This window comes from Homarus americanus, unplaced genomic scaffold (genome assembly GCF_018991925.1).
Source record: "Homarus americanus isolate GMGI-L3 unplaced genomic scaffold, GMGI_Hamer_2.0 scaffold29478, whole genome shotgun sequence".
Classification (NCBI taxonomy): Eukaryota; Metazoa; Arthropoda; class Malacostraca; order Decapoda; family Nephropidae; genus Homarus; species Homarus americanus.
This window is the reverse complement of record NW_024747997.1, coordinates 97,418-122,928: the sequence shown is the minus strand read 5'-3', so window position 1 is coordinate 122,928 and position 25,511 is coordinate 97,418. Positions and strand designations below refer to the sequence as shown.

The 25,511-nt window shown below is 43.2% G+C and overlaps 1 protein-coding gene across 3 annotated transcripts; it reads right to left on the bottom strand.

Moving 5' to 3' along the window:
- Nucleotides 1-559: 559 nt before the first annotated feature.
- Nucleotides 560-24,930, bottom strand: LOC121879905. 3 transcript variants are annotated; one of them, XM_042386692.1, is made up of 6 exons: nt 24,464-24,930; nt 15,011-15,049; nt 7,362-7,521; nt 6,813-7,047; nt 6,077-6,277; nt 560-4,302 (listed from the first exon to the last, which is right to left on the bottom strand). In XM_042386692.1, the coding sequence occupies exons 1-6, from the start codon at nt 24,820-24,822 to the stop codon at nt 3,521-3,523; spliced, it is 1,776 nt and encodes a 591-aa protein (XP_042242626.1). In that variant the 5' UTR covers nt 24,823-24,930; the 3' UTR covers nt 560-3,520. The 3 variants fall into 3 exon arrangements, with proteins under 3 accessions (XP_042242626.1, XP_042242627.1, XP_042242628.1); XM_042386693.1 differs by having other exon boundaries at nt 6,086-6,277; XM_042386694.1 differs by lacking the exon at nt 15,011-15,049.
- Nucleotides 24,931-25,511: the final 581 nt, after the last annotated feature.

The window sequence follows — 25,511 nt, the reverse complement described above, 5'->3', positions numbered from 1 at the left end:
ATCAAACACGTTTGTTGTAAGATCACGCGGTGACCTCCATTATGTGGGGACGATGAGGCTCCTTCGTGACACCTTTGAGAACTAATTGTTGAATCTTAAATGTATCCCAACAATACCAAGCTCATATATTCCACATTTTGGAATCATATGTAAGCCAACAGGATTACTCTGAGGTGTTGTCTGTGGTAAAATATTTTATATGCATTTTTTCTGGTTTAAGTTGGATCTTTGTTTCTGGACAATATCTCCACAATACTTGAATAATTTTGACTTTAAATTTGGAATATATATGCTGTAGGTTCATGAGGGTCACTGCTTTTCTTTAGGCTGCTTTTGACTTCTGATTGAAGTTTTGATAGTTTTGTTTCCTTCGCTTTTTAGTGATGGTGCCACCAGTGATCATAGTATGGGTAACCTGTACAAATATTCAATCATAGTTTTGGACATTTATTATTGTTATTATTTTTATTTTATTATTACATGTACATATCAAAAATTCTGACACACACACACACACACACATAAAAATCGTCAAGAGGATGGTGAATAAAAGACAGGCTTAGATAGCTAGAAAATTATTTACTGAAATAAAATAAATCTATATGTACAGTCAGGATAAAATTACTATTTACACAGTTTTACATTACACATAATAACACTAGTTTGGCAGAGTTAGCCTAGTTTTGACAGCTAGGGAGGTCCATTTAAACGCCTCGAAGAACACAGTTACGGCTTTAACAAACTTACTAGACTGGAAATGTATAAAAAACATAACCTATTGCTTAATTTTTTTAATAACCATTTGTAACATACTTCCATCCATCTATGACTCGAATGCCTTTACAAATTCACTAGTCCTATATATACCTAGACACTGATGAGCTAGATCTTGATGTAAAAAATTATCCTAAAGGCATAAGGGTTTAATTGCGTGCCCAAGATACATGAGACCTTGGGATGATGGACGCACCCGACCATTGCTTCCTGCTACGATGGTCTTAATGGCTCAATAAAGGCTTTTAAGCACTCGTATCTTTAATGACCCAATACAAGTTGTTGAGTGCCGTGTATCTCGATGAATCATGAAAGAAAGGTTTTGAGCACTCGTGTCAAATACTTAAGGATGCAATTACGTTCTTAAAACAAAAACACAAATAATAATAAAAATAATATTGAGATGTGGAAATTAAATTCAAATGGATAAAGTTCAGTTTTAAAACAAACACATCAAACTATTATGTTATGTCGTCGTTGTTTTAAGCTGATTCTTGTATTTGAAGGTCCAAGAAAGTTTGATATTGTTGGTTTACGGTGGGAAGGTATTTTGGACTGTGTTGGGAGGTATTTTTGACTGGTTGGGAGGTATTTTGGACTGTGCTGGGAGGTATTTTTGACTGGTTGGGAGGTATATTTGACTGGGTTGTATTTTTTACTGTGTTGGGAGGCATTTTTGAGATTTGGGAGATATTTTTGAGTGGTTGTGAGGCATTTTTTAGTATTTGGGGGGCATTTTTGAATGTTTGGAAGGCATTTTTGAATGTCTGGGAGGCATTCTGGCTGTTGGGAGGTGTTTTGGACTGGGAGATATTTTTGATTGTTTTGGAAGTATTTGTGACTGTTTTTGGAGGTATATTTGACTGGAGGTAATATTGACCGTTGGGAGGTATTTTAGTTTGTGTTGGGAGGTAAATTTGACTGTTTGGAGGTATTTTAGACCGTAAATACCCTCACTTGTAGGAAAACTCAGACTTGCGTTGCTGTCAATTGCCAAATAATATTACTGTACATTACTTATCTTCTAATTAATCCCAATTATCACCTGGATAATTGTAGTAATGGACGAACAATATTCAGGTGGAAGCAGACCACTGAAGTACTGACTTAGCGTAAATTATATGTTTAATTCCGGCCCTTAGTGCTAGTGGCACACCATACAATAAGCTATTAAAGTTTCTACTTAAGCACCATTAGAAGTACAACGCCATATTTGTCAGTTAATATTACACTGCTCTTGAGAAACACTATATACCCATCATATACCGATTGTACAGTGAAGGAAAAAACTAAGTAACTTCGTTAAGCGTTTCACATATAAACTGGCAGCACATGTACATCGTGAACAGTGACCAACCTAAGTAACGGTAACCCCGATATATCGCATCTATAAAGCAATACTTAACAGATACAGGACAGGTAAAAATCAGTCTGACTGAAGTTTTATAAAAGAGATTTCTAAATGGATGTCTCAGTATATCTGACGGTGAAGGCGATACCTGGTTCCTCTACTCCCTCTACCCCGAGCTGCCAGCCTTCCAGGTGACCAGCTCAACAACCTCAAACAGATAGCAGGTACTTTTTGTATTCACATGTGACCGACTGTAATACCCGTTTAAACTTATTAAACTAACTATTGTGTAAAAAAGGCTCAGTAATATTTGATATGATCCAAATTTTCATAACTGAGCCTAAGTTGCGCCAGGACACCTTGTAAATGATCTCTTAATTAACAACTTAAATGTAAGACAAATGTGGAACAGTGAGGCTGGGGGCTGGACCATTGTCGAGCCCTGGGAAGTTGAACCACATGGTGAGGCTCGTGACAATCTTAAGCCTTGAGGACAGGGAACAGGGTGGTTCGGCAAGGCTAGGTACACTGGAGCCTCAGGGGGTGGGATGTGGACATGGCGGTGAGGGTGGGCACACTCACCGCTGCCCCGGTACACTCACCCTCCCAGGTAATAATAAACTTACAGGTAGCGTGGTGGGTTGTTGCAACACCCGGGGGAATAAATCTCTCGGTGAGGTTGGTGGGTTGCGGATGGTAGGTGTGCCGGGGCCACGGTGAGGGTGGCAGGGTAGGGTGTTGTGCTTGCTACCAACACAAACGCTCAACACGGTAGTAGCAACACTGACCGTCTACCACTACCACACTCGCCCGTATAAACAAACTTACTATTATATGACTTGGCGTATGGCACATGTTAGTCAAGGTACACGAATTGACTTGAACAAACTGACTTGGAATGCGATTCTGCCACAAGACTCCGGCGAGCCGGGTGCGGCCACACTCATGCAGTGTCGCAGGGAAGTGACTCCTGTGCGACACTGACCACACATACACGCTAGGCCTCGGGGGAGCCTATCTCACTCACACGATACCCGAAGGTGCGGGCCTCTGCTTGGCACTGTGGCACGTCCTCAAACGCTGCCTCAAGATTCACGGAAACATATACAGTACATACATACCTGGTACAAATATGAACAGAGAGTTCAGAGGGCTCAGCGTGAACACACTCTGGGCTCACGCACGCTGGCTCTCTTAACTCAGGAAAAAGACTCACTCACTCTCATAAATAAAGCGAGACAAGGAACTGGAGCATCAGCAATGCTATGTACAGGGGCGGGACTCAGGTAGGACGTAGTGTTGGCCCAGGCGGCGTGGAGGCTGCCTGGTCCAGGCTTCCTGAGGGTGTGGAGACGGGCCGGGGCGCCTCACACAGATGGTGCTGGACCGCGCCTCCTAGCCACGGCGGTGGTGCTGACGATGCTTCTTGCGGTGTCGCCTCTCCTTGGCGAGGCTTCGTTGGCGCTGGCTGCGGCCCTCGTCTGTGGCGGGCGTGGGCTGGCTCCAAGACCCTCGTTCTCCCGACGATCCCCGCTCTGACGGCGACCCTCGCTCCCCCAAGTTAATACCACGGCTGTTACTAGTGAGTGTCGCCTGTGTGCTGGGGAATCTTGGGTTTACCTCGGCTTCCATCTCGGCTTGAAGGTCGATGGGGTTGTTGCTTTCAGAAGGATAGTTGTTAGCGAGGCCGTGATGGGCTTGGTGGTTGATGATGGTTTGACTAGTAGTGGGAGGTTGGTTCATCCTGAGGTGATTATTATTGCCCAGTTGGTGATTATTGCTCGGCTGGTTGTTATTGGTCAGCTGATGGTTATGGCCAAGGGGCTGGTTATTGCCGTGCACGTGTCCGCGGCCAGTCCCGAAAGAGTGTTCCACTCCATGAGGGAAGGTGTTAGTATGGGCGTGGCTGTTACGAACGAGAGACGCTGTGTGGCTGGGCATGGCAGGGTGGCGGTGGGGGATGGGGGCGCCATTCTCGTCGTAGTCGTAGACGGCGGGGTCGTCGGACTGTATATCCACCGTGACACTTTCTGGCAGCATGGCGGGTACTGGACTAGGCGACGGATCTGGCTCGTTCACTTCCCTCTCATCGTCGGGGCTGCCCAGGAACACGTTGAGGGCCGGGTACCGCTGGCCTTCTTCGTCTGTCTGAACCTCGAATGGCAAGGGTACAAGACCTGCAATAAAGACACCCACACGATTAGTCACTTGGGGATAAACAGAATACAATAATATAATACTGTAAGTACCCTCATCTACAACGTCGAATTCAGTACTGTTATAAGACATACTATAAATCAGTACTGTAATAAGACATACTATAAATCAGTACTGTAATAAGACATACGATAGCGCCCAGTAAACAACAACGAACGTAGATAACGTGTGCAGAAAGATAAGATGATATGAAGTTAATATTCAATAGCGTCTGTCATTATAGGCCTAGGCGAATTTTGTAACTTGAAGCATTTTAAATCTCTGTCAAATGGACTGTTAAAGTTATTGCATTTGTGTGGCTGCAGCACCGGATATATATGATAACGGCCTCTTTAGAGTTGACTTAGGGTTTATCAGAGTAAGGCTTAACTATTGAGGATAACACCATGATAAATATTTGCGTATGAATAAGTAGTGAATTGTTTTTGGAGGAATACATTTTTTTATATACAATTCTCTAACTTTTAAATTTTAAGTGATCTAAATAAGAAAAAAAAATACAACTAGAATATGAATTTACACCAGACAATGACGAAGCACGAACAAGAACAATAATTGTTGTTGCTGTTGTAAAGTTAAATACATTAGTTGCTGCATCGGGGCCGGAATAACGGTACTACACTCGTTAATGATAACAGTATTCAGACACTAACTAATATTACTGTACGTTCATCTTGTCTGGGTCACAGACTGGTAAACATTGGAGGTGTGTCACAAATAATAAAACCTGTCTACTGTACAGTGTGTCATCTAAGTTTAACTGAACTGGGAAAAGCAGGAGTTAACCTTCAGTAGACAAACTATAGTAGCTACACCCCAATAGCATATGGGTGTATATAAGTATTTTCCAAGTTGAATATTTCACAGAGTTGCAAACACCAGTACATAATACATGGAGGGAAACAATATATCTTAAAATAATTATGATATATTCTTACATGCACTTCTCAAGACACAGGTGACCTGACATGATTCATCTGTCAGTACAGTATATACCAAGAGTATAGGGACTGTGAGGTGCAACTGGGCATGCACAGGGAGGACAGTTCTTCACGCGGAACACATTTGTACATACAAATCTTACGTATAGTGAAGATTACGCTGTAATTTCAAAGGCTTTTGTTGTGTACTGTATAATACGGTAGTGTAGTGTCTTGGGAATTTGGTTGCATGATGGAAAATATGTAGCAGGTTCATCGGAAGTTGGTTGCATACTGGAGATTATTTGGTGGGGTGAAGGGGTTGTGTTGGTGTGTGTGGACTGTTGTTAACATTTATTAGTTACACTGTAGGTGATACAAACCTGTCCGGGGTGTCGTCTTCCATAGAGACGTTGTGATTATTAGTGTTAGGTTACACACACACACACACACAGTGGTACTGCTTGACATATACAGTATACTGTAAGTAGGAAAAAGCGGTTGCCAAGCTGGGAGCAAGGGTTATATTTAATGGTGGTCAGATTATACCCGACAGCGGATCGTACTTCATAGTTTACTGAGTTATACAAGAATTATTATGACTGGGCTAGTTGTTTTCTTAGCAGATTTAGAAATAAATTGGGTCGTATATTTTGAGCACAATTCAGTGATACTGTATATATATTTCTACAAAAGATATTGATGTCTTGGCCGGTTTAGAGATAAAGTGGTTGAGATATCGTGTCTATGGTAAGATCCGCTGTAGAGTTAAGGTGATGTGCGTAACAGCACAAGCGTGGGCGGCGGTACGCACTGTTATTACCGGAGGCGCAGTCCATGATAACGAAGAGACGTGGGGCGTCCCAGGGGGTGAGGTCGATGTCGTTGACGGTAACCAGGAGGCCGTGGTTGCTCCTCTGTCTCTTCCAGCGTCTCACCATCTTTTCCACAGGCAGGGACACCCACCCCAGGTAGTCACTAGTCACCTGAGCGTCGGCCACCAAAGTTGTCTTGGCTGTAGGAGGGGGAGGGGGGTAGAACTTGTGTTAAAAGGGTTTGTGATAATTTGAAAACATAAAGTACCGTACCAACCAATGATTAGCAGTAGCCTTGTTTGTTCATCAGACTTTAAGTAAAATCTCCATTTCTTTTAGTTATGAGAAACAAATCCATGGTAAACAAAAGATTACTAAAGACACACAGGGAATTTCTTTCAACAGGTGACTAATAAAAAGGCTGTTACTGTATACCTGGACCAGCTCTTCGATTACTTATGCTATAAAGCTGTGTATATACTCTACAATATATCCTTGGCATAAAATGCTCTAGTTATGATAGGATACACGAAACAGTCAGACCCAACTTGGCCTAACCTGACCAGAAGATCTTAGGTTTGGGTTGTACAGTATTCTGCGTCGCTTGTTGCAACTCGCTGCTTATATGTAATAAACTGAGATGGCCTGGTAGACACTGCTCTATAACAAAAGTGTATTGAAAGCCGGACCCGAGTCTGTAGCTACAAAAGAAGCCTCTGGGAGTTGGGCACCCACCTCGTCTCTTGGTAAGGCTCTTAGTGTAGACGTAAGCCTTGATGAGCAGGGTTTTTGGGTGCTGGAGAGGGAGGGAACTGTTCTTGAAGAGCCTAAGGGTAGCATTAATCACATCAAGTCTGCTGTCGAAATTGGCGGAAAGGTTGAAGTAGAGATTGAAGCGCTGAGGCCACACCTCCGGGTCAGTATTACGGGGAATGTTGCACGAGGGGAAGAACGTCTGCGATGAGCACCTCTGTTGACGAGACAAACATGATCGTTAGCGTGAAGGTTTACAGTAGATGGTGACCGTACTGTTTATTGGGACTGTACTGTTTATTTCTTGTGTTATAAGAAGGTTAAGATAAGTTAGATGGGCGAGACCGTACTGTTGTTGTGTTATATAAAGGTGTCGGTCCTGTTTGTGGTGTTGATGTGAAAGTTAGATGAAGGTGTCCATGTTGTTTCTGTGTTTCTCTTCTCTAATATCATTAAACAATGCACAGAAACTAAATACAAATATTCCTTATTGAATAGTACAATTTTCCTCAGTTTCAAGAAGTTACTCACCTTGTATTTGTATGGGCATGGTTCGGCGGTGATATTGATGGGTGTGGACACGGTGGCCAGGGTGTCGTTGGTTGGCGCCTTGGGCAACTTTTCCCCGAAGGGTGGGCCCAGGGCGATCAAGATACGGTCCATGATGTTCAGTCTGGCCATCTCCCGAGCGCTGTACGTGGAGAAGAGACGGGGATGGTTAGAAACTTGGACTAGGCATGGTGACCAGGTTCTATAGTTGGAGGGGTTATAATGGTTATGTTTACGATGGGCAGGTGATATGGTTACACTCAGTAAGGGAACTATCGCGATCTGCATTATTGGTTAGATCTGTTAAGACCATTACTATGTTTACACGTGCCGGGACCAACTGTGTTTGTCAGGTTTACTCGTGTGCCCAGACTGTGGCTACGATGGTCAAGTTCACTCACACTCTGCGTCCGTCTTTCCGTCTTTGATTGTGTTAACATCGCCAGCACGAGCGAAGGGCTTCTCCAACACGGCTTTCAGGTATACTTTTTTTTCCCCAAGAACTGTAACTTACTCTTGTTGGGGAAAGTAGTACAATATAGTACAACCAATAAACTGGAGCTAGTAAAAAAGGTCTTTCTCTCTTTTACACACACACACACACACACACACACACGCACACACGCACACACACACACACACACACACACACACACACACACACACACAATGTACTCTGAGGTCCTTGCCAAAACAACTGAAAGCCGAATTAGCACTTGTTATAAATAATAGTCCCTCTGCAACAAATGTCAATCCATGACACTGGTTCTTCACTTCCTACTTTAGCACCTCGCCTCCTCCTCCTCCTCCCCCCCTTCCCCTTGACTCCCCCTGCAGTTGGGTCTTCCTGGGTTTGCTTGTGCAGTAGCCCTCGACCCCGGCGTCTCAGGCCGGGTACAAAAGAGTCCTTCAAGAGTGTGTGTCACATGTTCAGCGTCATTCAGAGGCCCCAACCACCCGCGGGGCAAAGGGGTCATACTGTGGGGCTTTCACGGGGCTACAGGGTCATCTTTGGACTAAAGTGGCCACGCTACAAGGCCACTTTAGTTCTGAGGGGCCACACTGTGGGGTCTTCTTGTGGCTACGGGGCTCAAGTCAGCGTGGGAGTGAGAAGGAGGAAAAGACGACAGTGCTGGAGAATGAGTGAGAAGTGAGCGGGAATTAAAGAGAATAGACGAGAGCAGATAAAGTAAGGGAAGAGTAGATAAAGTAAGGGAAGAGAAGATAAAGTAAGGGAAGAGTAGATAAAGTAAGGGAAGAGTAGATAAAGTAAGGGGAGAGAAGATAAAGTAAGGGAAGAGTAGATAAAGTAAGGGAAGAGTAGATAGAAGTAAGTAAGGGAAGAGAAGATAAAGTAAGGGAAGAGAAGATAAAGTAAGGGAAGAGAAGATAAAGTAAGGGAAGAGAAGATAAAGTAAGGGAAGAGAAGATAAAGGGAAGAGAAGATAAAGTAAGGGAAGAGAAGATAAAGTAAGGGAAGAGAAGATAAAGTAAGGGAAGAGAAGATAAAGTAAGGGAAGAGTAGATAAAGTAAGGGAAGAGAAGATAAAGTAAGGGAAGAGAAGATAAAGTAAGGGAAGAGAAGATAAAGTAAGGGAAGAGAAGATAAAGTAAGGGAAGAGAAGATAAAGTAAGGGAAGAGAAGATAAAGTAAGGGAAGAGAAGATAAAGTAAGGGAAGAGAAGATAAAGTAAGGGAAGAGAAGATAAAGTAAGGGAAGAGAAGATAAAGTAAGGGAAGAGAAGATAAAGTAAGGGAAGAGAAGATAAAGTAAGGGAAGAGAAGATAAAGTAAGGGAAGAGAAGATAAAGTAAGTAAGAAGAAGAAGATAGATGAAGAAGAAGAAGGGAAGAGAAGATAAAGTAAGGGAAGAGAAGAGTAAGGGAAGAGTAGATAAAGTAAGGGAAGAGAAGATAAAGTAAGGGGAAGAGAAGATAAAGTAAGGGAAGAGAAGATAAAGTAAGGGAAGAGGAAGAGAAGATAAAGTAAGAGAAGATAAAGTAAGGGAAGAGTAGATAAAGTAAGGGAAGAGAAGATAAAGTAAGGGAAGAGAAGGAAGAGAAGATAAAGTAAGGGAAGAGAAGATAAAGTAAGGGAAGAGAAGATAAAGTAAGGGAAGAGAAGATAAAGTAAGGGAAGAGAAGACAAAGTAAAAGGAAGAGAAGATAGAAAGATAAAGTAAGGGAAGAGTAGATAAAGTAAGGGAAGAGAAGATAAAGTAAGGGAAGAGTAGATAAAGTAAGGGAAGAGTAGATAAAGTAAGGGAAGAGAAGATAAAGTAAGGGAAGAGAAGATAAAGTAAGGGAAGAGTCGAGGCATCTAAGTGTTAAGCTTGGATTATTGAATACGAGAGAAGAAAGTCTGAGTGAGTGAGAGACGACCGAGGGGATGAGCAGTGAGAGGTGTGAGAGGGTGAGGAGTAGTAGGGAGTGGGAGAGAAGGTGACGAGTAAGAGGGAGTCTGGAAAGGGGGGGTGAGAAGGGAGAGAGTGACGAGTGGGCGAGAGTATGGGGAGTAAGAGGATGTGGGGGGAAAGGGTGAGGAGTGAAAGGGAGTGGGGAGTAGTGGTGTGGAGGAGGTAAAGACGGAGTGTAAGGAGCGCCATTGGTGTGTGTGTGTGTGTGTAATGCTAACGCCTATCTCCCCAGTTCGAGGTTCACCACTAGCCAGTGTTGGTAATGGTGTAAATGGGATTAACAGCTCCCCCCCCCAAGGTTCATTATACTACCGCCGTTATCACCTCTAGCTACTGGTGGTATGGTAGGATAAGTGGTGTCAGGAGAACCCCTTCCCATTGCTGTGATACTCTCCGTGTGGTGTTGATAAGCTCCAGCTTCACTACCACCACGACCCACATACCAGGCTAACACCATCAGCCCGTGCACAACTACCCTGCTGAGTGCACACACACTGCTCTTAGATTCACACATACACGCGATCCTACAACACACGCAAATGTTCATAATCATACGTAGATTATAAGCATAATGTATATAAGTACAAAGTTAATGTGTGACACAACACACGCTCACACAGTAACTATATATATTTTACTCAGTGAGTGTTGGATGTGTCACTGGTCGTCAGGGACCTGTGGTGACCCCTATTGACCACATACACACACAAACACGCATATATATATATATATATATATATATATATATATATATATATATATATATATATATATATATATATATATATATATATATATATATATATATATATATATATATATATATATATATATATATATATATATATATATATATATATATATATATATCTGGGGTTGAACCCGACTACCCTGCGTGGGAGGAGAGTGTTGAGGCAATATATTCCAATAACGTTTTCATACAGGATCAACTCTATTCATGTATCTTGTGTGTCAGTTTATGTCGGTCACCTCGTTATTTTGCTGACTGCAGAAATGGATACATATGTGTTTCGCATCTACAAAGGTATCTGTGAACGAGTGTTTGTAAAGCAACTCACGCTCAGGATGTCTGAATAAGTGTCTGTACAACACACACTAATGGTGTCTGAACGTGTACACGGAGGGAGGTACAGTCAACAAACGTGAAGAGAATTGAAACACTTATTATTACAGTTATGACCAGTCAACTTTTTTACCTCTTAAATCATTTGTATAATTTATGGGCGGTGTTCGTGCCGGCGTCCACCGTGTGGGTATTGAGGGTCTCGGGTCGTGTAAACCGTGCCTTGAATACTTCAACATTAGTACCATCATTTTCCCTCGTGTGAACGCATAATATATCTGGATGGCCTTTAAGGCACAGCAATAACGTTTAAATTGACAGTCACATTGAGACTCAACAGGAACTTGATCATGTTATTCACAACAAAATTATGGTGTAATGAACGCATAATATATCTGGATGGCCTTTAAGGCACAGCAATAACGTTTAAATTGACAGTCACATTGAGACTCAACAGGAACTTGATCATGTTATTCACAACAAAATTATGGTGTAATCTTATCGGGGAGGTGAGGCTGAGAGCCTCGGTGGGCGGGCCCTCACCTTAATCACCACCACGCTATCGCCTCTGTACTGTACTTAAAGATTGTGATCACTGAGCTATATTTATCTACTGTCACATTCTCTAGTCGCAACCCATTTGTTTCTATGATAGTTTGATAAGATAATGCACCAGGAGTAGTTCAGTTTATCCTTTAAAATTAGTGTGGCTGAGATAATCTGACTGTTGGCTAACGCCCATTGACCGTTTGTTTGTCCCAAAGCGCCTTATCTTTTTTACACATACACACATGATCTGTCGCGTTACTTAAGAAGGTATACAAACTTGGAGTCCTTGGCAAGCAAGGCCAACCCTTGTGCAATAAGAACAACATTGTTTACAGAGAAACAACGTCATTTTACTTCCTGTACATATCTATGTGTCTTATTAATGTTGTTATGGTTCTAAATTTGATGCTTCAGGCGCAAAAGTCATTAAAGACCGAGTAAAGTGTCAGTTTGTTACACGAGTCAACTTTTATGAATTGGGTGTACTTAAAAGGTATACAACTTACTTGGAGTAATGTACTGTACTGTACTGTACTGTACTGTACTGTACTGTAACCCTTGTGCAATAAGAACAACATTGTTTAAAGAGAAACAACGTCATTTTACTTCCTGTACATATCTATGTGTCTTATTAATGTAGTTATGGTTCTAAATTTGATGCTTCAGGCGCAAAAGTCATTAAAGACCGAGTAAAGTGTCAGTTTGTTACACGAGTCAACTTTTATGAATTCAGGGAAACAAACCCACATCTCTCTTCCCTCTAATTACTGTACTGTACTGTACTGTACTGTACTGTACTGTGCTGTGCTGTGCTGTACTGTACTGTACTGTGCTGTACTGTACTGTGCTGTACTGTGCTGTACTGTGCTGTGCTGTACTGTACTATACTGTGCTGTACTGTGCTGTACTGTACTGTACTGTGCTGTACTGTACTGTACTGTGCTGTACTGTAGTGTACTGTACTGTGCTGTGCTGTGCTGGCACTGTGTGTACTGTACTGTACTGTGCTGTATAATACTGTACTATGCCTGCTTTATACTGTACTATGCTATACCTAGCTGTGTGCTGTGCTGTGCTGTGCTGTGCTGTGCTGTGCTGTGCTGTGGCTGTGTGCTGTGCTGTGTGGTGTGCTGTGCTGTGGCTGTGCTGTGCTGTGCTGTGCTGTGCTGTACTGTGCTGTGCTGTACTGTGCTGTGCTGTGCTGTGCTGTGCTGTGCTGTGCTGTGCTGTGCTATGCTGTGCTGTGTGTGCTGTGCTGTGCTGTGCTGTGCTGTGCTGTGCCTGATGGCTGTGCTGTGCTGTGGTGTGCTGTGCTGTGCAGTGGCTGTGCTGTGCTGTGCTGTGCTGTGTGCTGTACTGTACTGTACTGAGCTGTACTGTGCTGTACTGTACTGTACTGTGCTGTACTGTACTGTACTGTGCTGTACTGTACTGTGCTGTGCTGTACTGTACTGTACTGTGCTGTACTGTACTGTACTGTACTGGATAAAGCCGTTTGCAATTGCTACTAGTAGCCTAAGGCTGACAAGGAAAATATAAGTGTATGAAGTAGAATTAGAATGTTAACTTAATAAACATTTATTTTACATCAGATTTATGTTTTTATCCTCGTAAGTCGAGCAGTGTTGGTGAAAATAAGTGTTAGAACTTAAGTCAGGGAAATGTGTATCTCATGAACCATGAGTTAAGGTCAACTTTAATAATTTGTCTTCTAAACACCAACACTAGATGTTGAGTAGATTATTACGATGGATACACAAGTTTGTCGGTGCAGTACATACTAGTTGAGTCCCTTAACGCTGAGTGCTGGTGATATAGTGTAGTGTAGTGGTCAGGTCTATATATAGTATTCATACAAAACAAAATTGCCAGTTTTACATGTAGCATGCGTGTGTCACACTATGACTGTGACTCAGGGGTTAATGTTTCTTTTTTCTGATAGAGATTTGCTGATTGTATTTTTAGTGGAGTAAACTTTCATTATGAAAGCATCATAATTAGCTGAGAAGAAAAATATAGCAACCAAAAAATAAAGTTGACTGGTGTTCATTACAGCCATTGGATAGCAGGGTTCAAATTCTTAAAGATCCGTACTTTAATTTTCTTCTAACTGGTGATAAGAAAGACGCCACTAATTAAAGTAAGATCTCAGAACTAGGTCGGTGATTTTTTTGTGATTTAGATAAACTGAGTCAATTAGATGCGCTTTCATGTCGCCAGTCAGGAGGACAATTTATCATAGGAATGTTTGAGATTCTGGGACCAAGTTTTCATTGCAGACGACCATTAGAGAAGAAAAGATGTTTCTTAGTGTTGTCAAGCGATGCGTAGCAGATTTTTTATTTTTTTCGATTCACTTGACCCACCAACTAAGTTACACCTACTTTTGGTATCCTCAGTAACCAGTGACAGCCGTATGAGTTAGTTGGTAGTCTGTGGCTGAATCTCATCGTCATAAATAGTCTTCTTTTCTGTTCTATGTACGAATGATATGACGCATATTTCTGTTCTATTTGAAGATTTTTTTTTTTTGCGAATTTCATTGTAGCGATGATACATAGTTAGTTCCAGGAACTAATGAACTTGTAAGAGACGAATCTTAAAGGTTACTTAAGACACTGAATGTGGGCGGAGCTTAGTTGATGAGTCAAACTTTATAAAGCCAAATTTCGGACGTTTCTCTGCGAGTGTCCAGCTTCCTGTGTTCTTCTCTTATGTTCGTTGAAAATTTTTGGAGATTTGTAAAATTTTACATATCTGTAATGTGCAAGGTGAACCAAATCAAAATACCAATGTTTCCATTTTTTAAATGGCACATTAAGCACCAGATTGGATTTATGAGCACAAAATTGAATGAAACCCCGAACAGTACCGCACAACAGGATGACAAGACAAGCAACCACTTGGAAAACAAATGATTTATATCATGTTTATGTATTTTTACTTAACTTGCTGAAATCAAGAACCTAATTGGACTGAAGGCTGAAATATTTAGAAAATTAAGTTATAAATGATGGTCATCCTGAAATTCTAGACTGACGTTACAAAATGTGTGGGAAGCACGAGCATCCAACTCCCTCTGCCACTAAGGAGATGTAGCTACTGTAATCGTGTTTCTGGGTGTTGAGAGTCAGAAGCTCGTGTTGTAGATAGAAGCCATACTAAAATGGCTGCCACAAAGGTATTAACTGAAGGGAAACATTGGTTTTCTGATTCCCTTTACCATAAGTTTCTGAATATGTAAAGGTTTGCAAATTTCCAATATTTTCGACCTAGGACACATAAAGAACAATATAAACCAGTTGTAAGCGTTTTCTCAGCTAGTTGTAAGCAATTTGAAGGCAGTCGATTAAAGCATCTCTCGTTGCGCGCGTCGCCTATCCACAAGCAGTGTTTGCGAAGCAGCAGTGTTTCGTTACACTAGTCATAAAGGTAAAGCTGTGTGTCTCCGTACGCAAGCCGACCAATGAAAAGCATTGTATCAGTGGCTGAACCACTGGAAGCAAATATTGTATTTAAAGCATCGACAAATGAGAAGCCATTTTTCAAAGCAGCCGACCAATCATATTCTCGGTTGCTTACCTTGTGAAGTTGGAGTCGTCTCGCAACTGTATCTCGTCGCTGCGGGAAATAACACAATGAACAGAAAATGAAACAAACATACCAACAATAATAACACAGAGTAAATAATATAAAATGAGAGACATTCATACTGGTTCTGGGCCTCGTGGATGTTATGTACTGTAGAGGTTGTTGGAAGTGAATCTGTCCCACCGTAACCCAACACTGGTCAAGTATTATTACTGTTAGTAGTTGCTATAGACGCGACCCCAACACAAGCGCGATGTTGTATAGAAATGTTACAGACCCGATCATGAAGATTTTATGCTGGTCATTGCTTTTAATACGAGCCTGCAGTCGTAGCCATATACTGTGCAGTAAACCAATTCTTTTAGATTGTTTGGTCGGTAGTAATTTTTAAGAGACCCGATGCTACTGACAGTTGTAAAACATGAACTGACAAATATAGCAACAAATGACGTAGGAGACATACTTTGAGTTGGAGCAGTCACTGTGTTGAGTGTGTGTCCCAGTGAATGCTCCAACTCAAAGTTTACTGTATGCCTCCACCATTTGTTACTATACAGACAGTTCATGTTTTACAAATGTCAATTCAGATTACCAACTGCCATTTATTGGACCCAGTATGTCACCAACAACTGAGAAACTGTCCACCCGGGGGTAAAAATGCTGTAACTGGAGGAGAGTGAGTGGAGGTCAGCAGCCAGGCCTAGACACCAGTTGTCACCCGAGCTAAGAATGGCTATCACCGTCGTCGGCACCTGCTTAACTCGATCATGTGTTGGCTAATACTGTCGCCTATCGCCTCAGCACTCGCTGACTCGTGCACAGTGTGCTCTATTGTTACTGGGAGAGTGGCTGGTACAGAAGTGTTTTTGTTTTATTTTCCTTCTTCAGAAAGATTATTTTTATCAGCACTTAATGTTTAGTTTGTACGTCTTCATTCCTCTCAACACTGACAAATCTGAATATTTCTTATTAGTATACATAATATTAGTTTAATATTGTTAATTTTCTTCTTTATTATTTGGTAAATCTTTGAAACCGAAAATAATAGATGTTTAATCTCATAATTGGTGTTTTACTCTACTGCAGTAACTTGTTAGATCTACTGTAAGTCATAAGATTTTGTTAAATCTATGAAACAATTGGTGTCATCCACATAAACTTTGTCACTCCAGTACATTGGTTGTGTCACAAGGAAGGATGAGCTGTGTGTTCTCAATGACCTGTTGGCGCTGCTGGTGCTGGCCGGAGTTGCCAGGCTAAGCGATTCTTATCCTTGTCCCCTGATTCTTAAAGACTTGTAGGATAAGTTAATCCCTCTAGTAAGAGTTGATGACCAGAGAAGGCACGGTTCAGTCTCGGTGCTAGTAACATCTCCAGACTAAGAGAACATTTTTAAGAGAACATTTTGACACACCCTACGAGCCATTGAGAATCTGAGTCATGGGCAAGTAGGCTCACTCATAATCTCCAGCTGTTAATGACGATGGCTGTACTGATATGTCAAGATTATGGTGTGGCAGCCAGATGGTTAGAGGATCAAACGGCGATATGGTGGTGATGGTGGTGGTGTATAAGGGCTTCGTACTCTCAAGTCACACAACCAAGGCTGATGCAACCAACTGTGTAAATAACTATGACACCATTAAACTCGTAGTTAGTCTCATGAACAGTGAGATGAATGGTTCGAAAATACGATATTGTTATTTTAGATTATGAAGCTTTCGTATTCGTCTCTCTCTCTCTCTCTCATGCATAAACTGCAGCTGGAAGGTAATGGTTATATTTTTCAATGTATATCAGGCGACTATGGTAATGTGGGAGTGTGAGAGAAGCTTCGGGACTATCATTTTCTGTTTCCAATATCGGATAGCAATATTTCTCCCCCCACCCCTCCCTCCCACCCTCCCCCTCCCCCTTCCCCCTCTCTCCTACCCCCAACCCCCCTCCCCCCCTGGAAAATGTTATATAATGTTGCTGCTAATGTGGGCAGTGAATAATGTCAAGCTCGATGGTGTGTCTAATCTAAAAGCAAAACTAACGAATGTCACTGAAAAAAAAAAGTAGAGAGAGGGTGGGGGTAAAACGCTCTCAAGTCGACTCCCGTTACTTGGGTCTTGTTTATGGGTTGGGCAGCGAGACGAGTTGTACCATAAAGCTTTGTTCACTTCACTTGTTCATCGTTCATGTCGTTGCTTCATCTTGAATTAATTTATCTAATGCTAGGACTGTAACGTACCTTTCACTCTTTTCAGTTATTATTATTATTATTATTATTATTATTATTATTTGTTTGTTATCGCTGTGTGACAATGAGAAGCCTTTACAACATCTTGGTGAGGATTCAGATGTTAAAATGGGTCATGTGTACCGTTCATGTGTATGTGTGGTGGGGGGGGGTGATGTATGAGTAGTGGTGTGTGGCTAATGTGTGTGGGGGTGATGGCGAGAAAAGTGTGTGGTGGGGGGGTGATGTATGAGTAGGTGTGTATTAATGTGTGTGTGTGGTGGGGTGATGTATGAGTATAGTGGTATGTGTATTAATGTGTGTGTGTGTGGTGGGGGGTGATATGAGAGTGTATATGTGTGTATGTGTGTGTGTGTGTGTGTGTGTGTGTGTGTGTGTGTGTGTGTGTGTGTGTGTGTGTAATTTTGATCTAAATGTATGTAATGGTTAGTGTATCATGACCGTATATCGTTAGTAAATGTACAAACATGTGTTTAGTGGATTAATACCTGACTGTTTGTATACCTAGTGAATATGTGTACCGTTAGTGTATATGTGTACGGTTACGTGTATATGTGTACGGTTAAGTGTATATGTGTACGGTTAAGTGTATATGTGTACGGTTACGTGTATATGTGTACAGTTAAGTGTATATGTGTACGGTTAAGTGTATATGTGTACGGTTACGTGTATATGTGTACATGCCTGTGTAGAGTTATAGACGAGAGTTGTAGCTGTAGGAGAGGCTTTTCCTACCCGTCCTAATAATTCTGGGGGCGTTCGACAATGTATTACAACTTTATATAGTGATTGGGAGAGGCGACTTAGACGTGTGAGAGGTAGTTACAAGGGATGATGGAGGTCGCTAAGTGCCAAAGTTCCTCAATATCATTAGCGGAAGTAATTGTTTCGGTGGTAATAACTTTGATGATGGTGTTAAAACAACTCGTATTAAGTGGGGGGTCGTCTGAGTCGGCTGGAGAGAGAGAGAGAGAGAGAGGGGTCGGGTGGATATAATCAACTCACCAGTTTGTTGACTGAGACGATTATTATTATTATTTTGATAATTTATAACTAACTGGTAAAGCTCCACAATAGTCTAGTGTTTATAATAGATCTTTAAGAATAAATCAGTTTTTTTTTTATAATCACATAAAATTACCTGATGTGTGACAATTTACTTTCACGTATTACAGTTTTTTTTTATAATCACAAAAAATTACCTGATGTGTGACAATTTATTTTCACGTATTATCGTCTTGACAATGTAATTTTCTTTTATAACATTATATTGTCTCCAGTACAACCCTGGGGATATACTGTAAGGTCATGGTGGGGTGGGCGGGCATTGTGTGTGGTCGTGGAGGATGTTGTTGGTGTGTAGTGCTAAGGGCAGCTGTCTCGGGGTCAAGGCTGTTTCCGAGATCTTACAGGTGGGCTATTGATCCCCTAAATGTGTCTCGCCTTTCTTGGCTCCTAGTTTATTTAGCCAAGCTCTCACACGTGGAATAATCCTTTACAGTTTATATGTGACTGTAGTTGTTATGAGTCTACAGTACAACTCGCCTCGCCTCATTCATCTACACTGTACTGCTACTTGATAATGGACATATTCGAGGCACACAATAGTTGTACCGGTGAATTAAATCCCTTCCTCTCTCTCCCTCCCTCCTCCTCCTCCTCCTCCTCCTTCCTCCTCCCTCCCTCCCTCCCTCCTCCTCTCCCTCCCTCTCCCCTCCCTCTCCCTTCCTCTCCCTCCTCTCCCTCTCCCTCCTTCCTCTCTCCCTCCTCTCCCCCTTCCTCTCTCCCTCCCTCCCTTCCTCTCCTCCCTCTCTCCCTCCCTCTCTCCCTCCCTCTCTCATTTCATACTTTGGATGTAAGAAATATGGAGACAAGTTTTTTACGTTGCTTAGCCTGAGTTTGATGATCCACATAATAACTTGATACGTGAAAAAGCTCAATGTTTAGGAATGTAGTTAATCTTGTTATCAATATATTATTAAAATTCGTTTTCTACGGAAATACTCCATTTGTGAGCCTCTTACTGATCTGATATTTATCTTTTATTGTAGACGGAGGACAGTGCAGCGTCAACTACAAAGGTAAGAGGAAGAAGTGAATATTATTTATAGCCAGTTAAGAGTTTGAGTGTCTCTGTGTTTTGTGTATATGTCAATCAAAGTGTTACCGTATTTCATCAGTTCAATAATTGGATTCGTGATTGATTTCTCCAGCTGATGAATTGTTTTACGATCAGCTGTGTAACTTTGATGTATTTAGTGTTACGACAAACTGCAGTTGGTGATGTGTGTGAAATTCATCTGTTGTGTACTGTAGTTTGTAACTTGTGGGATGTAGCGGGTTTAGGTTGATATTGTTATGAATGGATATGTAGTAATCCCGGCGCCGGTTTCAAGAGGTGTGTGTTTGGGTGGTGAGTGGGGCGGACTCGCTGTTCCTGGCACATTTCACTTTGTATTTCTTGGAAGCACAGGTCGCGTCATGCCTTCACGAGGTGATATTTGTCAGTTTGCATTACAATGATTGTAGCAAGAATAACTTAAGTAAGTACAGGTACCAGGAAATGTAGTAATTGTAGCGCTTTGGCAACATACTGTAGGTGGGGCGAGGGAGGAAGGGAGGATTCTGACGACGTGAGCGAAAGTTTGTGCAACAACAGCTGGGATTACTGGTGAAGTGTGAGGAGTGGTGGTGGGAGCAGAGAGCGGTGGGTAAAGGCTAGATTGTGACCTTGATGGCCGCAGGTGACACCTCTACCATTCATAACTGTATTGCCATTCATGCGGTGGTGGTAATTGTACACGATACTCGCGGTGGTCGTCACCAGTGGAAAACATTGCCTTATTACACTGTCGGGTAATAGACAGCAGGTAGACTACGGTATGTGATAGTTCACTCGTGCTACAGTTAGGCTGGGGACTGCAAGGGTCAGCGTTGCCTGACCACACAACTGCTCCCTCAGTATCATTTCAGACACTTGACAGGCATTTGAGGTAATACTGTTGCGTTATTACTTTCCTTTATTACTTATTTTATTTTGTTCCTAATACGAAACAGAATAGCGAGGCGACGGTATTGTGTAGATGATGATAATACCATTGAAAGTATTTGAGAGGCGTTTATAAGGGACTACTTGAGGAGGTGCGGGTTGTGTTGAGGAAAGTTGTGCAGTAATTACCGTAACGAGAGGCTCAAGATTACTGTCATAACTCTATCTTTCTGGGTGTCACTGGGGGCTCACTTATCTAATCTCGAGGAGTAGTTGTGGTGACGTTGGGGTTAAGGGAGACGATGATGTTGACAGTGGTGGTGGAGGGGTTGATGGTGGTAGTGGTGGTGGAGGGGTTGTTGGTGGTAGTGGTGGTGGTTGTGGTGGTAGAGGGGTTAATGGTGGGGATGGTGGAGGGGTTGATGGTGGTAGTAGTGGTGGTGTAGGGGTTGATGATGGGGGTGGTGGTAGTGGTGGTGGAGGGGTTGATGGTGGTGGTGGAGGGGTTGATGGTGGTAGTGGTGGTGGAGGGGTTGTTGGTGGTAGTGGTGGTGGTTGTGGTGGTAGAGGAGTTAATGGTGGGGATGGTGGAGGGGTTGATGGTGGTAGTAGTGGTGGTGGAGGGGTTGATGATGGGGGTGGTGGTAGTGGTGGTGGAGGGTTGATGGTGGTGGTGGAGGGGTTGATGGTGGTAGTGGTGGTGGAGGGTTGTTGGTGATAGTGGTGGTGGTTTGTGGTGGTAGGGGTTAATGGTGGGGATGGTGGAGGGGTTGATGGTGGTAGTAGTGGTGGTGGAGGGTTGATGATGGGGTTGGTGGTGGTGGTGGAGGGTTGATGGTGGTAGTGGTGGTGGTGGAAGGGTTGATGGTGGTAGTAGTGGTGGTGGAAGGGTGGAGGAGGGTTTGATGGTGGAGGAGGAGGGGGTTTGATGGAAATGATGATGGAGAAAAGTTGACGATTGTGAAAGTGGTGGAGAAGGTGAAGGGGGGAGGGGGTGATGATAGTGGGAGAGGATGGTGAACGTTGAGGGAGGAATTAATGGTGGTGAAGGTATAGATTGTTGGTGATGGTGGAAAGATTGTTGGTGATAGTGGTGGAGTTAGAGAGGCTGATGGTGTTAGTGGTGGTGGAGGAGATGTTGACTGTGGTGGTGGAGGAGAGGTGATGGTGGTGGTGGAGGTGATGTTGACTGTGGTGGTGGAGGAGAGGTGTGGTGGGTTGGGTGAGTGGTGAGTTAGAGAGGCTGATGGTGTTAGTGGTGGTGGTGGAGGAGATGTTGACTGTGGTGGTGGGAGGTGATGACTGTGGTGGTGGAGGAGATGTTGACTGTGGTGGTGGGAGGAGACTGTGGTGGTGGGTTGACTGTGGTGGTGGAGGTGATGTTGACTGGTGACTGTGGTGGAGGTGATGTTGACTGTGGTGGTGGAGGTGATGTTGACTGTGGTGGTGGGAGGAGATGTTGACTGTGGTGGTGGAGGAGATGTTGACTGTGGTGGTGGAGGTGATGTTGACTGTGGTGGTGGAGGTGATGTTGACTGTGGTGGTGTGTGACTGGAGGAGATGTTGACTGTGGTGGAGGAGATGTTGACTGTGGTGGTGGAGGAGATGTTGACTGTGGTGGTGGAGGTGATGTTGACTGTGGTGGTGGAGGAGATGTTGACTGTGGTGGAGGAGAGGTGATGGTGGTGGTGGAGGTGATGTTGACTGTGGTGGTGGAGGAGATGTTGACTGTGGTGGTGGAGGAGATGTTGACTGTGGTGGTGGAGGAGATGTTGACTGTGGTGGTGGTGGAGAGATTGATGATGTTAGTGGTGTTGGGGTGGAGAAGGTATTGTTGGTGATGGTAGTGAAGGAGAAGGTGGGTGATGCTGGTGTTGGAGGAGTGGTTGAATAAGTATTGGTGATGGTAGTTGTAATTATGACGGGTTAATAATGATGGTTTATACAGAAGAAGAAGAAGAAGAAGAAGGAGGAGGAGGATAAAAAGGAATAAACGATAGCTACAATAACCTACACGATACAAGTTAGTTGTTATCGTTCCTCTTTACCGCAACACTCTGGACCGACGGTGACCAGAGTGAGGGAGGCGGTTGTTAGGTTAGGTTAGGTTGTTACGTTATGGTGAGGAGTCATGTCTGGGTTATCTCGGCTACACCTGAGGTTACCTTCCTATCGGTCATAGTAATGGTAATTAAGATTGAACACCGGCTATACGAACATGCTTTCATCTTCCTGTGTCCAATGATGATGGTGTTGATGATGGTGGTGTTGATGATGATGGTGTTGATGATGATGGTGCTAAAGATGATGATGGTGTTGATGATGATGGTGCTAAAGATGATGATGGTGTTGATGATGATGATGGTGCTAAAGATGATGATGGTGTTGATGATGATGGTACTAAAGATGATGATGGTGTTGATGATGATGGTGCTAAAGATGATGATGGTGTTGATGATGATGGTGTTGATGATGATGGTGCTGATGATGATGGTGCTAAAGATGATGATGGTGTTGATGATGATGATGGTGCTAAAGATGATGATGGTGTTGATGATGATGGTACTAAAGATGATGATGGTGTTGATGATGATGGTGCTAAAGATGATGATGGTGTTGATGATGATGGTGTTGATGATGATGGTGCTAAAGATGATGATGGTGCTAAAGATGATGATGGTGTTGATGATGATGGTGTTGATGATGATGGTGCTAAAGATGATGATGGTGCTAAAGATGATGATGGTAATAATGATATATTGGTCAACATAACATTGTATTTGTTAATGTGCATAAGTTAAAGGGGGTGATAGTTTGAGCCTTGGATAATTAATGATTGCTGGGAGATAATGATGTGTGTGTGTGTGCGTGTGTGTGTGTGATATGTGTACAGTATATAAACGACGTAAGTAAGGCTTTATGTATACACCCATTATCATAGATGTGTCCAAAGCTAATTACATAAACAAGAACATAACTTTGAAACAACTATAACGAGATATGTGATGAAACAGAGCTAATTACCCTCCAGTTCATTCTCATAATCATTACCTATCTACATCATTATTTTCTCTAATGATGTAAGAATTAAGTTAATTAATTTTACAAGTTTGGGAAGAGAACTGAGGTTTACGATTGACTGTCGAAGTGTGACGTCACCTATCGTAATTAGCACATTCAGGTGTGATCAACAACAGGTAACACAGTACTATAAGTTTTATACCCATTACAGTCTGAATTATAACGTGGAAGAGGAGTTCACCGAAAAAGATGTTAGGAGTATAAGCGGTGTAGCGTTGAGGTTTGTGTGTGAGGAGGGGAATGGGGGTTGAGGGGACAGGTGGGAGAGGCGGAGGGGAGGATGAGTGAGCTGTGAGTCAAGACGCGTGAGACAGAGGGAAGAGAGGGGGAAGGGACAGAATGGAAGAGAGAAGGATAGTGGAAGAGACGTTTGAGAGAGAGAGAGAGAGAGAAAATTGCAAGGAAAGGGAAACAGAAAATGGTTTTATGAAAGTCACTGCTTGAAGAATGCGGAGAAAATCCTCACTGCGTGTGTTCAACAGGTAGGTAACTGCATTTCGTTCATGATCGCGGGAGAACTTAAGGTTGTGTCACTGAGTTACAGTATTACATTAGTCTACCGTAGTGTTAGAAAGAGTCACTGGACATAGTGTAGTGTAGATAATATACAGAATATAGTGAGTTGTATTGTGAGACGGAATGTGACCCTGTGAGTACCTGTGTTAATTATGACTGGTGATTGTTTATATGGGTAATTCCCTCGTGTTATGAGTCGACGATCGTGTAAGTGGTTACCCGTGAGTTCAGGATCCCCGTTGTGAGTCATTCCATAGTTGGTGGGTCAAGAGGGGCAAATAGTTAGTAATTTGGTAGTTGACAAGTCAGCGAGGGAGGGGGTCGTAGTCAACAACCTGGGCATGGTAATAAGGCAAGTTAGGGGAGGATGGATAAACAATTTAGGGGCTTCGTATACAAATACATTTGGGGCGTGGTAAACAAACGATTTAAGGGCGTGATAAACAAACAAGTTGGGGGCGTGGGAGGCATTGGGAAGACATTAAAAACAATGAGTATAAATGGTGAGTCAGAAGGTGTGGGCCAGGGGGCGTGGGACGTGGTGAGTCATGAGCAAGGGGGCGTGGTCATAAAGGTGGGTATGTGGTGATAGAGCGCGGCCTTGAGTACTTACTCAGCTAGGGGGTCCCTGCTGGGGGCTGTGGGTACGATGGTCTCATACACCCGTCGTGGGAAGTGTTCTTCAAGCATCGCTCCTCCCTCCATCGTCGCCTCCTGATCTCCATCCTCCACCACCTCCTCCTCCTCCTCCTCCTCCTCCTCCTCTCTCTCCGGGTACTCGCTGTAGTCGAAGTAGTCGCCTTCGTCGGCCTGAGAGGAGGATATGCCGTAGTCGCTGACGTAGTCGGTGTCGACGGGCGTAGGTTGTCGGTTGTAGCGCTGGGGGATCCGGTCGGAGTCTGCGACGGGGAAGGTGTAGGCGCGAGTGGTGGCGACGAGGGCCAACAAGGCTAGCAGAGCGTGGGTGTACATGCTCACTGTGTGTGTCTCTATTACGGTGCTGTCACCGCTCCTATCTGGGGTCTCTCTCTTACACTTGCTTCTTTCACTGGGGAGTTCTGCACAAGTCTACTTCCTGCAGCTGCCCACCGCCTTACATACCCTGGCCAGGCCGGCCGTGGAGGGCCTGGAGGGCCTGGAGGCGGGGCTTACTTCTCCTCTGGCCAGTCAGTCGCCTCCCAGCGCCCACACACCTCATGCTACCACTGCTCACACGCTCCTCCATTGGCTTCTTCAGCAAATGGGCGGGTTCTTTCCTGTAGCCCCGCCCCCGACCCTGCTGACCCTTGACGCCGGCTGCAGGTGACACTATACACCTGTACTCACACACACACACCCAGAGACAAACATATAAACATGACCGCTCACAGACACACACACACACACACGTGCCTCCACACTATTACTACTACGGATACAACTGCTCAAGTGGCCCCTGTCTGCTGCTGTCAGTTTTATGTTTGTAGTTTCTCTGTCTCTTGCTGTCTCTTTACCCTGTCAGTTGCTGTCAGTTTTGTTATTGTCTCTTGGTGTCTCTGTCTAATGCTATTTACTTTGTCATCTTTGTTATTGTTTGTTTTACTTTCTTTATTGTTTTGTTGTTTGCGTCTGTTGTTTGTTTGTTTGTCTTACTTCATTGTTTTGTTGTTTGTGTCTGTTGT